Here is a 16,593-nt window from a genome sequence, read left to right on the forward strand (position 1 = left end):
TTGTAAAGCATTAATTGACTATTTTAAAGTATCTATTATATGACTAACTATTTCTAAAGTTATAACAGGCAAACTACATGTATGTTAGTGGAGTAGAGCTACTAGCAGTTTCACACAAAATATGATTGAGAGACAAAGACATAAAAAGCACTATGAAAGATTTCAGCAAATCTTTCCTCGGTGTGATCAATGCTGTTGATTATGTGAAATACATGTATATATATATACCAGTTTGTCAGCTGGTTGCTTATTTTTGAATTAACAAAAGAAAGGTGGAAAATAATCCTTAATGCTTGCACTTGAGCTGATTGTAGTAAAGGGTTGATGTCATCATGTCATTTATTCAACAGAGTAATAAGGGAAAACTACACCAGCTACTGTTGCTACCTCATAATTATTCTTGCTTTCAAGTTTACTAAATAAAATCGTCAGTCCTAACTTCAAAGGGCCTTCTGCATGTATGGCGTTGTACTACACGTGCAGTTCATTATCTGCATCTGTTAATTATCTGCTAATTCATGATTGAGGACTATTTACAGATTTGTTACACACCCCCAAAACAAGCTTGTTTGCCAAGAAACATTGATTTTTTCTAAAGTTATTAAAACATCTTCATTTTTCCCCTTGAAAGAAAATCATGACGTAAATCATTTGATTTTTTCATGCCAACCCTGTATTTTACAATATCCACTTATCACACATAGGCTAGGTAAAACAATAAAAAGTTATCAAAACATACCTATAGGCTACTAGCCTAAAACTACAAATACACGCTGGTAGGTAGATGCTGCCTAGTTTGCAAAAGGCTAAACAGCAGTTGCATAAATTATACACTACCTCAAAATACATACACTTTAAATAAATAGCCACAATTAGAAAACACCATATACTATTTTTGCAAAGTACAACAACAATAGTTCTTAGCTGTGAGACCAATACTGAATCGGCAAGATGTTTTACTAACACAAGCATTTGATCGTGTACTCTCCTTTGCAAACGCATACTTTTTAAATGTATGTAAATTAACTCAAAATAATAATAATAAACTATGTCTTGAAAGCTAACTATATAGATCTGCAAAAGAATTAGGTGCACAATAGAATTGCCAGTGTAACTACCAACCTTTTGTGGATGCAGACAGCACGATACACACTGTTCGTATAAAGAGCAACAACCTGAAGGGCTACAGGTATCACATTTATAACGACGAGTAGATTGTGCATCTACTTTGCAGCATCCGTTTACTTGAAGATCAAATCTGTCGCATATATAACCGTTCTCGTCTGCTATGTACGCTCGTCCTTGAACCGAATTTCGACAACTATAAGATGAGGGGCTACTGATATTTGTTGAATTTGACGACTTCCTCGGCACAGCCGAATCACTTTTTTTCCCTTGCTTATTAGATTGTTTTTCGTCAAGTGCTTTATTCACGGTATGACCTACGGGAATATCAGTATCTAATGGCTTTACTGTTTTAAGAATTTCTTCTATTCGAACGTTAGACACGTCTATATCTTCATATTCCACCACCACTCTGTTTTTTAACTGCTTATATGTTGCAACAATGAAGTACGTTAAAGAACAAACAAATATGGCAAGAAGTACCCGCCGCTTTCTCAAAAATAAAGTTACACTCATTACAAATTCCTCCCATTGCTAGAAGAACTGTTCCATGATAACTAACTATCATAGCCGTATGGCAAAATATTGAGGACGAGTCGCCGTGGAACGTAGTAATCAATACTTTATTAGAGCGTTGTAATCGAACTGATTATTAACGTCGTGTTGCCATACGAAAAGATGTGAAGTCGACTTGTTTTCTAATATTTACCAAATGATGAAATTAGCAGCTCTCATCGATAGCTAAAACGGAAAGTTTCATTGGCGGAGATTATTACCCGTTTCACCATTGGCCAATAGAAAAGTGGTGACAGTTTTAATACTTTATAGCCTTCGATCTATGAATCTACAACGAAATGCTAAAACGTTCTCACACTCCCCGCCCAGCAGATTAAAAATCTACTAGACCATTTATGCCGCCTCGTGAGCCGAATTCGCATTTTTACCAATATTTTTCAATATTGCTAGTTTGTCAACATTTAAATTGAGTTTCACTGTTGGACTTGTGTAGAAATTTTTACGAAAAGAGCTTACCACCGTTAATTTGCTTCGCCAAAAGCGTGCAGCACTTACGATATCAGCTAAAGTTTCAGTTGTATGGAAATATGTTGTCATAATTACAACTTCAGACAACGCAGATGTAGATATACCATAACTGATCATGTGGATCACCATATGTACATGATTTAAGCACAAACTGATTTGCTTTTTGTTGTATCGTAAGCATATATGTTCTCATGATTGTGAATGTTGTAGACAACTTTAATCATACGATATAGATCTTTTACGTACCGTAAACCGGGGTTACTTTGAACGCAGGGGTAACTTTGAACACTTTTTGAAGTTGTGTTGGATTTATGTAATACAGTAGAATTACATCATGTCACAACATAAACATTGAATTCAAATATCATATTTTGATCTATGGATGTTCTGCATAATAATTAGAGAAAAAAATGTATTGGTGCTCAATTTTGAAAACCTTTGTGAAAGACTCTTTGGCAGCCACATTGGAGCAGACAAACTTCACACATCACAAAGGTAAGCTAAATTTAATTACAAATCTAAAACCTCAATGAGCTAAAACATTTCCACAGCTGATAATATATTCTAATTCATGTTCTTCACCCATATTTGCCTTTAAAAGCAGCAATTATAATGATTATGATTTGGACCAGACTAAAATTGATCAAGAAACCCAATACAGAGCCTTTACGGGGTTACTTTGAACGCTGTTTAAAGTACCCCCTTGTGTATATGTGAAATACTAGTATTTTATTTGTCGACAGCTGAAAATTGTATAAACTTATTAAAACCTACCCTAGATTGATACCAAGAACTTATTTGGTCATTTGCTTCTCATTTACAGTGTTCTGAAACAATCATTACCTTGGTGCGAACTTACAAAAGAGCGCCAGATGCTCGGAAATACAGACAGTTTGATGCCAAAACTCTCAAAAAAGCTTTAGATTCCATGAAAAGCGGATCAATGGCTTTAAGAGCTGCAAGCATTATGGGGATATCACTGGGGATTTTGTCTCATAAATCACGCCAAAAACACCCAAAATCTCCAGGGGCTCAACTCGTTTTTACCATCCAGGAGGAGCAAGCATTCACCAATCATATCATTAAAGTGTCAGAATGGGGTTTCCCATTTGATATGATGGACATCAGAGTACTTCTGCGTACATATCTCACTGTTACCGGAAGGGTCGTCAAATGATTCCAGGGCAACCTTCCGTCAACTGACGGAGTAACTGACGTAAAGTCATTCATCACAAAGACAAACTGCACAAGAACATGCCAAAACATCAAACATTCTAGAGCTAGAGTGAGTGCAGAAGAAGTCAGGCAATGTTTTAACAACTTGGAGAGTACTCTCAGAGAAGCTGGATTCCCTCCCCCTTCCAACATCTTCAATTATGACGAAACCAATTTGAGCGATGACCCAGGAGTGAAAAAATGTGTCTTTAAAGCACATAAATTACATAATTTTTTTATTATATATTTCAATACATCAGAGTCTTGGCTTTCGAATGAGCCTATATTCAATACACAAAGAATAATAGAACTATGAAAAACGGGGTGTCAAAAGTACGTCCTGCAAAAAAAAACACTTGGTTCAGGTACTCAAAATGTGACGACCTAATTCTCATTTAGCCTTAGGTCGTCGATCCCTTTCGCTGCCATAGAGGCTGCGTTTTTCTGTGACAATCGGTGCTGTTAAACCCGGAGAGCGCTAATAATAAACTAAGATTCTAGAAAATCAACAATGCCCGCGATTGTGCTAACGCCCGACCAATACAAACACATGTTCTGGGTTAATCAATTATGCTTCAATAAATGTGCTGTCGTTGATAAAGGTAATGAAATCACATCGATTAAATTATGACCTGCGGTTGCGTGGCCCTAGGACTAAACGTCAATTGCACTTTCGCGAGATCACGCAACGCTTGAAATTAATTAGTCTCAGTAGTCACCCGCAACATCACATTAAAAATAAAGAGCTAGTGCATAATATCATCTGGAAAATGTAGTATGGTTCTTGGAGTCTGAGGTACTTATCATAAAAATAATATGTACATGGAGAACTAATGACACTGATTCCTTTGTCATCTTCATTGGTTCTCTGGTGTTGTCCTACCTTCGCCTGCCACTAGCGTCATTATCGTAGTTGATAAATAAGCAGTAAGAGCACACAACAACGAATATGAGAATTGTGACGTCACAATTTTCGAGACTACGCCAGTAAACTTTTTCGCGGTAGAGCTCTGGGGAAATCCTATAAACACCAACCAATGTCTGTCTCACCATAGCAAACAATAGCTCATTCGAAAGCCAAGACTCTGATGTATTAAAATATACAATAAAAAATTTATGTGCTTTAAGAGGGGTGTGAAACATGCAGAGAGAGTAAAAGACAGCTCCAAAACCAACATTTCTCTTATGTACTGTGGAGATGCTAATGGGAACCTCCTGCCACCCTATGCAGTCTGCAAGGCCAAAGAGTTGTGGACAACTTATTATTTAGGACGATGGGGCCCATAAACGGGCCATAAACCTACTCGCCATTGATTGAATGAATTGCATTACACATTGTGTTTGATTCCAGGTAATAATAATAATGAAATAAAATGTTTTAATAACTTTTCACTCTAGTGTTTTGCATTAATTTGAACAATTTTGAGACCTATTCAAAGTAGCCCCGCGCCAGGGGCTACTTTGAACACATTATTTATCTCACCTTGCTTAACAAGCAAAGAATGTTGCTGATCAACTTAATGGCTTCTACCAACCACAGCCCCAATACTGGGCACAAATGATTGTGTGGGGCTTGCAGTACTTGCATGGTAGCAGCGGTTGAAGTGCAAATTTGTTCAAAGTAGCCCCGGTTTACGGTATTGATTATGCAAGCGAACTGTTATCCATAGTCAGTATAAGTTTTGATGCAGTTTATAACTTTGCTGTTCTATTATCGTAATAATATTCGATACTCATTTCTGTTTGCATGCACAAACTGCATTAATGCCACAAATATTTGGTTCACAGATAATTTCGGTTCACGGTTCACAGATAAGGTGTGTGTGCGCGCATTTTCACGCATACTTTTTCTCTCAGCTATCATCCGTTGACCACCTACTACCACTGTTGTATAATTTAGAGTTATCATATATCACTTGGAGTAGGACAACTTTAGGTTCTAGCCATTGAAGCTATTTTCTGTATGATTATATGCAGTTTTTCAGTTCGTGCTATTGTAAGTAAGTCTTTCTACGTTCATTTTAAAGCATTTATTCTTAACAAAACGAAGCCAAAACAACAATACTACACCCACCTCATCTGACGTACCGTTCGTAGTTTTTAGTCGTTATTTCTGTGCTCTTTCATCTTTTCATATGTACTTTTTCTATTTATTATGTTGTGATGTAGTTCTAACACGTACTTGTTACATGTTGTAACTATTACATGTATTAATAATTGATACAAATATTCTGTCCAGGGTTTGTGGCGGCTTGTAACAGATTAGAGTATTTATATGGTAAAATGTGTTTTTACTTAGAATATTTGCTACTACTATAATAGTTACAAAACCGCTTTTAAAAGGAATTTATGAAGTAGTGAAGTAGATGTTCTACTGTACTAGTTATTTGAATATGTTGTATACGGGTTGCTTCTTCTTAAAGGTCAGGCAGAAGTTCAATATTTGACTCTGAAACTCCTGAAAGTGCATACTACGGTATATTACATTTTTGTACTGTTTGTTTCTTTCAACAAACTCAATTTTTTAAACATTTTATATCGTTGCATAAATTTTAGTCATTTTTTTCTAGTTGATTCAGCTGTGTGGGCGTTTCGCTGTGCTTGAACATCCAGTTAGGTGTTCAAGACTATCGGTTAGGAGATCAAGTAACCACTGAACTAACTGCATTCAATGAACAGAGATTAACTTTGTAAGAATGATCATGTTTGAAATAACTGAGACAAAATGTGTTGGTATTGAATATACAGCAAATTTTGAGGTATAAATGGCATTCAGTGCACCAGAAACCATCTTCTACAGATGCTGATTTATGTTCAAAGTATTTTGTTTAAACCACAAAGCACTTCTGACACAATGCAGGGAAATCTATCTATTCAAAGTTTCTTTTCGTCCTCGTGTTATTGTAGAATAAAAAGTTTGTATCCTCAACCTGTATGTCCATCCATTTTCTAGATAATGGCATCACAGCTTGAGGGTTACATAAACCATACAGTAACAGTGTTCACCTGCGATGGTCGGGTAATAGTTGGCACATTTAAAGGATTTGACCAGACAATCAACTTGGTGTTGGATGACAGCCATGAGCGAGTTTACTCCACGTCAGGTGTTGAGCAGGTCACTTTGGGACTTTATATCATAAGAGGGGACAATGTCGCTCTTGTTGGAGAGGTTGATGAGGAGGTTGACAAGAAGATTGACTTTACTGAAATACGGGTGGAGCCCCTCGGCCCTGTCATACATTGACACCGAGCTGGAAAACCAAAGCTACCACATCTCTTCCTGTCATATAGAATCAGCACTTCTTATTTTTTAAGTGTCGTGACTGTTGTTGATTTAGATTTTATTATTTACATTTCCTGACAGATGTAGTCGATTATCCCATCCATTGTTATACTAAAGATGATAGACCGAGTTGTAGTTTCTGGTTTGCACCTAGCAGATCTGTACAATAATGTTTTGTACTGGTCTTTTGTTGTCTTTGCAGACAAATAGCATTCATGCAATGACTTATATGTGTTACTACCAATCTTGTATATTCATTCTGTACTTGTACATTCACTGTAGATGGCATCAGCCTCGATTACTATATATTTAACTTAAAAAAAGCGTTTACATGAACAAGTTGCTTTAATGTTTCCAATTAGGCTGAGCATAATAACGACTTCATAAAAGTTTCATAAACCAATTTTGCAGCTAAGGAAAGCGTGCAATGTTATGCAGGGAAAACCACAAATTGTCTTCAAAAAACAGTAATTAATAACTGAGGTGTGATGAGAAATGTAGTGTAGATTGATTATCTACACTTGATTGATATCTACTATTGAGTACAATGTCTTGCATCTTTGTTACCCAAAAACCTTTATATATGCATTCCTATCAACAACTAGTTTGACAGTCAAGCACTCAACAATGCTGTTTCTAAATAAATGAATTAGCTAAAATTGAAGTCACTTAAAAAATTGGCAGCATGATAATTTTTTGTGGAGTTCATACGCAAGACTTAACTAATGTTGAAGTATATGACTCATCTAGAACTTAACCATGAAGCATTTTTGCACTTGAGGTTTAAGGTGGAGCCGTGGGCTTGGCAACCTGTTAGCTGATGCTCTTTACCACCTTTGAGATAGACTGACCTGGTCGGAATGGATTTTAGTTACTAGCTCCATTGAGAACAAAGTTATTGTAAAATGTGAGAATACATAATATATTGGGAAATCTAATAAATAATATACAAAATGCGACAATGGAATAGCAGAGTGTTATTTACCAGCGCACACCGAGTTTATACAGGAACAAACAACAATCTTATCCAAAAAGCAGCAGAGATAATCTAACTATGAGGCGGAATGAGGCTCACTCATGGCCCAGGGTCAAAACATTAAGAGCTTTACGAAGGTATTCTACGGCCCCATCTTTATCTTCATAAGTTAGTGAGCTAGCGGCAAACTTGGTAAACTTTGTAGCCTTATCCCAATCCACGATAGTGTCACCTAAAAGAGCATAGGAGTTATGGCTGTTGGATAGCAACAGTGGTAGTGAATTGCTCTTCCATCAGTACTAGCTGTGACTAACGATTCAATAAGTCTGCAGAGTAAACGCTGTGAACTAACGACGGAAAGAAAATCAGACTACAAGCTAAATGATCAGAAAACTTGTTAGAAGGTGTCTGATGAAGCCTTACGTAAAATAGAGTAACTAAACGCTCTTAAAGCCAGCCAATCACATGCTACCTGATTATTTGGAGCCAGCTTGAACGCAAATCAGTTGAAAATGCAATTTTAGATGGTGTTTAAAATGTAAAAGGTGACATGCAGTACAGTAAAAAAAATCCTTTTCACAATTTTTGGCAAAAATTGAGAAAAGTGTGTTTTCAAGTCAAGCATGTTTTCAAGAGTAGTCAATCTTCACAATAATTGGGCTGTTGGGTTTTCCTTATTCAGCAGCTAAAGATAGAAAATTATGCTAGGGTAAGAGTATCAGACTATAGTTGACAATAACTAAAAACTTATTCATGATAAGATAACTCTCATCACTACCTAAGCCTTTTCTCATGAGCTTCAGAATAAATAAATGCATTGATCCGAGGAATGATTGGATAGCCTAGTTCCCAGCATGAAAGTTGGAGCATGATTAGGGAGGGTAGTTAATTTAGTTCATCTTGTTTCTATCTCACAGAATCTCATGCTCAGTGCAATAAAAAACGATTGTGACAGTAAAGTTTAAACATACATATAAATATATTGAAAGTCAGCACTTACTAGATGTGTCAGCGGCTGGCTGCTCATAACCAGCACTCGCTGCCGCGGCAGCTTGGCCGCCACCACTGGCTGCCGGAGGAGCTTGATAGCTGCTGCTGCTGCCTCCTGGCTCACCTCCTGAAGCGTTATCAACACCAGAAGCGCCTCCATGGTCTCGAGTAGCCATGTATGATGCTATGGAGAGGTTGCCTATATCTGCAACAAATACCCTTCATTAACTCCTGCAATGGTTTGAACAAGTTAACTAACCAAAATATAGTAAAACCTCCTACTAGGAGGTTTCAAGTATCGCAACTTCATTGTATCACAGGTGTTTGTGGCCTTAATTTGGATATGTATAGCTATACACCACCAGTCTTGTCTCTATGGCATGAATGGGAGCGCACAGTCTATTGATATGAAAGTTCTCTAGTAAATAGCTAGTCCATAACAGTAATAAAATATATTTCTAAAAGTATGTGTGTGGATATGTGTGCCCCTCCAGCTATAGCTATTAAAATCTTGATTTGAAATTCCACATTCTGATGCGATTTGAACTCGCGACGAATGCACCGACAAGTTTCTTATCGGACACTCTGCCACTGAGCTACAATGGCATAGTAATAATATTTGTTCTCCTATACCGAATACACTATGCGCGTGCTAATTATTTTAGCCTTAGGTCCATGCTTATTTGTCTTTTTTCGTTAGGGCTAATTTATTCAGCCCCACAATATCGACAATAATTTATCTCAAACTTAAAATTTGGCAATTTATGTACTACTTATATACAGTGGAGCCTCAGCTCTTGGACGCTTCGGTTCTCGACCAACTCGATTTTCAACCAAAGATTTTGAGATTTGTTCGTCTCGGATCTCGAACATAAATTCGAGAACATGCGCCATTAAAATTGGAACAGCTCCGGTAAGAGCATGGAAACATTCGTTAACAAACGGAGAAATAATTTACGCTTCATAAATACCGAATAGATTTGCTAGAGAGATAACCCCTCCAGTTGAGTTACCCTAAATGGTTTAGGAGGAGAATTTTCCTTCACAGATGTGAAGTAAACGTGCCATTGCTGCTTATATTTTTATTTATTATGTTATATTTCGATTCTTGATGTAACTGATCGGTTGCAATTTTTGCTGTTTCATTATCAATTTCTCTGTAATTTTTGTCATTGTATCTTAACCTTTAATGTTTTTGATGTCTTATGAGCAAAACATACGGAATGTTTACTTTTGTTTTCTTTTTCTATCATCATAAATAGAAAAACTTTTATCAAAATTAAACACGACCTGTATCTACCCATTTTTATTTATAGTATGCAGTATAGTTTATGGTGTAAAATGTCAAATACCAAAGTTGTTTACTTGCCTTGGAATGGATTAAAATTTACTTAAATTCAGTCTAATGGGAAAAATTGTTTAGGATCTCAAACAACTCGGTTTTCGACCCGAGATTCCACTGTACGTTATTAAAAGATCTACGTCGCTGAAAGTTATGAAATTTTACATTTACAGTGGTTTGAAAACCTTCACAGTTGTTTTATTTATTTTTAATTTAGTTGTCCTGCACAAAACTTTTTCTTCATGATATGAAGGTTGAAAGTTACAGTTGTTTGACAAAGTTTGAAAACCTTTACAGTTGTTTTTATTTTCTCTTTTAATTTATTTCTACTACACAAAACACTTCTCTCATGATATGTACATGTAGTTTAAAAGTTAGAATTGCAAATGTTGTTATATGTTAAATACAAACCAATTTTCTGTCCAAAGAATTTTTTATTACCCGGGCAACGCCGGGTGGCACAGCTAGTCAGTAATAAAATGGAATATTTTCCAACGGTAGCTCAAGACCACTTTTTAGCTATTGGATGAATTTGACCTTCTCCCTTACCTCACAGGTAGGGTAAGTTGGGTCACATGACAACAAGTTTACAAACGAGTATTTTGTCAGTGTGACCAAGGATTAACCGTTGTGCATTTTCCGTAGAACAGAACACAAACTAACCTATTCATAGAAAAGGTTTTACAATTCTAGATCTTCCACATTTGTCATATTTTGCATAAATGTGATTTTTTATCCAACTTGCCCTGCCTTCCCCTACTATGCTAGATGGTGCATGTAGAAGGACATGTACTTACATGCATAGTGACTAAAAAAATTTAGAGGCGTTTTCAGGTTTTTAAATTATGACGCATAATTTAAAAGATCCAGTTTCTATTTTGCGGAAATTACCATTTCATGGAGGTCTGAAACATATCCTCACCGAAGAGGGATTACCGTTTTCCTTGTACAGCACCAAATAAATAAAGCATTCTGCACACATCTGCGACGTACTACTGAGCTGAGACCACAAATAGGTAGGTTACGGAAATGCCTCAATGAAGCAACAATGAGTTGCCAAAGATATTTGGTCTCAAAACTCCGTCTCCTTCCTGACAACCTCTTAGCCTGACAACCAGTCTCTTAAACATCCAGCCGCTGGCTGTTTGATTGAAAATGAAATAAATTTCCAACAAAAATTTCAAGTAAAATATGTAGACTAAGGACCTACCCATTTCCTGGCCTTCATCATCAACTGGACCGGGTACAGGAGCCATCCCCGCCTTCAAACACTTGTTTATGTAAGCAGACTTGTAGCGAGCATATTTCTTATATTTTTGTATCTAAAAAAAACACATCTACTGTCAGATAATTCCCATCTATTCAAGAAGTGTCAACAGGTGGTCTACATTTTAGTAAAGTAACTATGTTGATCCATTTCACAGTAGCTACAAACCTCTACAAACTGTACAGTAAAATCCCTACTTACTGTAGTCAAATCTCTACTCACTGAACAGTAAAACCCCTACCTGTTGTACAGTCAATCCTTTACTAACTATACAGTCCAACCCCTACCTACTGTACAGTGAAACCCCTACTTGTTTTACAATTAAACCTCTACATACTGTACAGACAGATATTGCTCAAAAGTAGGGCAGATTGAACATACAGAGCAGATTTCTGGAATAAATTAACTTTGTATGTTGATATTAGACTGTGTACCATTTATTAAGTGCTTTTGTTTAGGTTAAACAGAGAGCTTAAATCATAATGTACACTCTCAATTTCAGCCACAGCTCAAGCTACAGGATGATTTAAACAAGTTACGACACCACAACTTACAAACTAAAGAATGCACAAACAAACATTGATGTTATCATTCCTCAGCTGACTGAAGATATCACTGACAAGTCTGGGAGTTGCCTGCACAATTTTGTAACTCACTGTAATTGGATTACAGAGGTATAAGATCTCTTATTCTATAAGTTATACTTCGACCAAATGCTTAAAAGATACTATATCGTTCCATAAAATCCCCATTATTCAATATATGTAACACATAGGCCAGCACTTGTTAATTTCAAGTGCTTCCTGAGCACATTTGACCAGCTTCTGCTAGCGAATGCACCTTAGTCAAGTTAAATACTGGATGTTTAGTATGCAGTCAAACCTCAACATGTGAAGCTTAACTTTTCTAATATTCCCTTTTTGCGTCAAAACTATTGTATGTGGGAGCAAATGAATTGAAGCGCAAATAAAATTTCATCGCGTTTCATTTTTAATAGGTCTACAGTGAAAACATTTATAATAAACAATACTTCACGTAAATATGCAGAGCATTAAAAAAGGAGATATATAAAAACTTAATGTAATCATCTACACCAGACCCTAGAAGCCCAATAAATAAAAGTAATAAGCAATAAATTAGATGTTTTTATTGTCACATCATAAGTTGAAATGTAGCCTTAGCGATACAAAACATGGATGGTGCGTAGGTAGAGATGGATGGTGCGTAGGTAGAGATGGATGGTGCGTAGGTAGAGGTGCGTAGGTAGAGATGGATGGTGCGTAGGTAGAGGTGCGTAGGTAGAGAATGAATGGTGCGTAGGTAGAGGTGCGTAGGTAGAGATGGATGGTGCGTAGGTAGAGGTGCGTAGGTAGAGAGATGGATGGTGCGTAGGTAAAGGTGCGTAGGTAGAGATGGATGATGCGTAGGTAGAGGTGCGTAGGTAGAGATGGATATTGCGTAGGTAGAGGTGCGTAGGTAGAGATTAATGGTGCGTAGGTAGAGGTGCGTAGGTAGAGATGGATGGTGCGTAGGTAGAGGTGCGTAGGTAGAAATGGGTGGTGCGTAGGTAGAGGTGCGTAGGTAGAGATGGATAGCGCGTAGGTAGAGATGGATAGTGTGTAGGTAGAGGTGCGTAGGTAGAGGTGGTGATGAAGATGAAGAGCTAATTTAAACTAAATGAACTTACATGGACACTTACATTTATTAATATTGATTTAATGTTACTTATATTTATCCTGTTTGGCTTCCTTTTATTTGGTTTAGTTATTCTTAACCCTTTTCCTGTCTTCTTCCTGACAGATGGCTTCAGTGGTTTTTTTAAATTGATACTAAAACGCTTGTTTTATGTTGTTATATAAATTTTCAAAATTAATTGTAAGAAAAACATTGTCTTCTTCATAAATTCACTGCTAATACCACTCGCACCAGTCTTCCTATGATCTATGATTTCAAAACTTAAATGGCAAGGTATCAAGCAGTTTAAAACTATTTTGACAATGTTCGACCAGGTTATGTGAAGGAGAGCTGAGTCTATATGTGCTGTTTTACAAAACTAATATTTTGAAAAACTTCGAGCATTGCTGAATCTGTACGTCATGTGTCAAAAAGTTGTAAGTACCTAGAAGTAACCAATAAGTCGAGGATTGACACTACAATATTGCACTTTAAAACTAGATTCAGTCTCCATAGATATGTGACAGTCCATAAACATGCGACGGGCCATAGACATGTGACAGTCCATAGACATGTGACAGTCCATAGACATGTGACAGATCATAAACTTGTGATAGGCTATAGACATGTGACAGTCCATAAACATGCGACGGGCCATAGACATGTGACAGTCCATAGACATGTGACAGTCCATAGACATGTGACAGATCATAAACTTGTGATAGGCTATAGACATGTGACAGTCCATGGATAAAACCTAGCATGAGCTTAATATAACATTAGCCCCAGCAAGCTGAGATAGGACACTCTGGAGGACAGGCTATGTCTAACCTAAGGGATCACTGAAATGTAAACATTGACCCTACTTACGTCTTCATTCAATGGTCCAAACACAGTAAGCACCTCAAATAGCAAAGAAGCATTGTAGAATGCTTTCACCACATTTCTACAAAACAATAGCATAAATGCGTGGAGTTGTCTTCTTTCATAAATGCTATCAACTGGCCCATGAGGTTGTACAAGAAAGAAGTCAACTTCTGGAAGAAAGCTCAACTGTTTTAAACTCTCGGAAGTCTTCAGGCTCAACATACTCATTCAGGAATTCACTGATGTCATAAGATTTAAACAGATTAAACACAGACACCATCATGAATCAGTGATTGAATTCATGGAGTTGTCTTCTTTTATGAATTCATGCATTAAAAATAAAAACAAATGCATTAAAACAAAATATTTGAAACTTCATTTCGAATTTTATTTATAAGTCTAGAGACATAACCCAAAAAACTACAATGTGGAGCAAGAACTTAAAAAGCAAGTTGAAAAGAGCAAACCAAAAAGGAACTTACTTATTGTGCCTAGCTGCCCTGTCCTCTGAGTCAGCGTGGGCAAATAGCTTGAGAGCATAGTGCTCGACGTGAGCCTGCGCAACTGTGTCCGACTTTATGGCCTCTTCACCTGCCATGGCTGCCTTCATCTATATAGAATAGAGCTGAGCTAGTAGACAGTAAGGACAACTGTTTCTGCTTTTTACTAATAAATTTTTTTTACAAAACTCGGCGCCTAGTCATGAATGGTAATACTAAATGCACTTTGTATTGAAAAACACTTGGGCCTAATAGAACATTCTTAAATGTGTAAGTCTATGTTATATGACAAATTACATACACAATAAAAGTATTAAACAAAGTAAACACACTGCTGTATAATAGCAAACATTATCCAAGTTTCATGCTACATTTTGCGTTGTCTTTATAAAAATTCTCAATTATATCTTATCATGAATGTTCCTAAACAAGGGCAAAAGAGTCTGTGTGGTTTTGACATAAAAAACTAGTTGAAAGTACCATCACTAGTGGGCCAGATATTTATGCAATCTGTAAGACATTAGGGAGGCTAGTGAGAGATAAACCTGAACAGTTCTAATGCATTATTTAGACTGAGGTAAATGTAAACAAAACACTCTTTAGGCCAGGATAAATATGACCAGCCCCTTAATATTCTACTCATTGTGGCACTTTGTAGCTTAGTTATTCTGTTCATCCATTCAGCTTTCTAATTGAACACCGCTGTAATGGATAGATGATTAAAGTGTGTCATATAGCATACACCAAGCCACATTCACCACACAAATTCATATATGAGTTTTGTTAACAAGAGCAAACAGGTTTAGTTAGCATACTTGTGGCAGAACCAAATTTATTCGATTTAATTGGCCAACTGTTGCCCTTTTTATGATGCATAATATCATCATAATATCGAAAATATTCTTGTTTGAAATGAAATTAACTAATAAAAAAACCACAGAGCAAAGTGGTTGCCATGTTGGGCTAAGGAATACCAGTGATCAGAATATGACTCACATGCTCTAACTGTTCCATGAGATACATCAGTACGGCTTTAGCTTCAGGGCTTGACCTGTCAAGCTCCATTCCAGTTTGCAGCACATACATGCGACCTGAGTAAACAAGAACTGAAACTCGACAGAAATAGGCTACAAGTTTGAAGAGTTAGAATTGAGAAATTTTTTATCGCTATATTTTAATCGCTATAACTACACTACAGGGATGAAAACTAAAGACTAACTGAAAGACCAACAAAAAGACTACAAAAAGACAAACAAACACTGAGAGTTATCTTATAGATTTTCTTTATGCGCAATGTGGATATATATAGGGCCTAGAATTATACAGATGGTGGTGGAACATTCCTATGCTTTTTGGGGAGATATTAAATTATTAAGTATGCCAAAATAGCTAAATACAAACAGCAAACAATCTGAACTTTGTATTTATCATAAAGTTGTAAAAAGACTTGCCAAAATGCTTATGTACTTCAACTCCTTGACAACAACCTATTAGGAACCATTTGAAGTGTATAAAAGTTTCTTTTATACACTTGATATAATGATGATGATGATGAGCAAAAGGAAGTTGACAAATGAACGCGCAACAATTGCAAAAGGCACAAAAATACAGCAGTTTGAGCATGTCTGAGTAATCTTAATATGTAACAAGATTGTAACATTTAGGTGGAGCATAAGAGTTTGATTTACAATCGAGTGTTTATAGCATAGCCTACTTCATTATTGGAATGTTAGGTCTCGCTCGCCGACGCTTTAGATTCTTTGGGTTTTTAATCAAACGACAAAGTGCTGCTAAATAAACATGATATTTCACGGCGTTCTCAATCAAATAATTTGCGTTCGGCGTGATTAGTTTCACGTTATATTACTACGATAACAGAGAATATTTCAATTGGTTAGTAATGAAACTAAAGCGTGTTAAACAAGCAAAAGCAAGCAAAATTCGATTAAATTTATAACAAACGAACTCAAGTAATTTTACTTACAATAGTATGATACAACTGGATACTTTTGTTCATGTTCTTGGGCAGTTTTTAAATAGTGTTGAAGCGATTTATAATGGGCAGGAAGTGGGGGCATGGAGGATGCCATCTTGTTTAGTGACATCATCTATTTTGTGGAAAACCTATTGCAATGCAGCGTCGCCACTTACAAAGAAAGACAACTTACAATTAAGCCATGAGCGCTCCCTGTTTTATCAATACGCCCGATATAGCGTTGGCGACATGGATGAAAAGAAAGGACGCATGCATAGTGCATATAAACGGAACAGAACGCCAAAAATGGAAGATTACCTTACCATCTAAGTATG

The 16,593-nt window shown here is 36.6% G+C and overlaps 1 protein-coding gene across 1 annotated transcript; it reads right to left on the reverse strand.

The window, feature by feature from the left end:
• Positions 1-7,573: 7,573 nt before the first annotated feature.
• On the reverse strand, positions 7,574-16,374 carry LOC137404524 (vacuolar protein sorting-associated protein VTA1 homolog). The gene is made up of 7 exons (XM_068090754.1): positions 16,268-16,374; positions 15,280-15,374; positions 14,266-14,393; positions 13,787-13,862; positions 11,186-11,297; positions 8,644-8,838; positions 7,574-7,875 (listed from the first exon to the last, which is right to left on the reverse strand). Exons 1-7 carry the CDS (start codon positions 16,371-16,373, stop codon positions 7,739-7,741), a joined length of 849 nt encoding a protein of 282 aa, XP_067946855.1. The 5' UTR covers position 16,374; the 3' UTR covers positions 7,574-7,738.
• Positions 16,375-16,593: the final 219 nt, after the last annotated feature.

The sequence above is a fragment of the Watersipora subatra genome, chromosome 9, assembly GCF_963576615.1.
Source record: "Watersipora subatra chromosome 9, tzWatSuba1.1, whole genome shotgun sequence".
Classification (NCBI taxonomy): Eukaryota; Metazoa; Bryozoa; class Gymnolaemata; order Cheilostomatida; family Watersiporidae; genus Watersipora; species Watersipora subatra.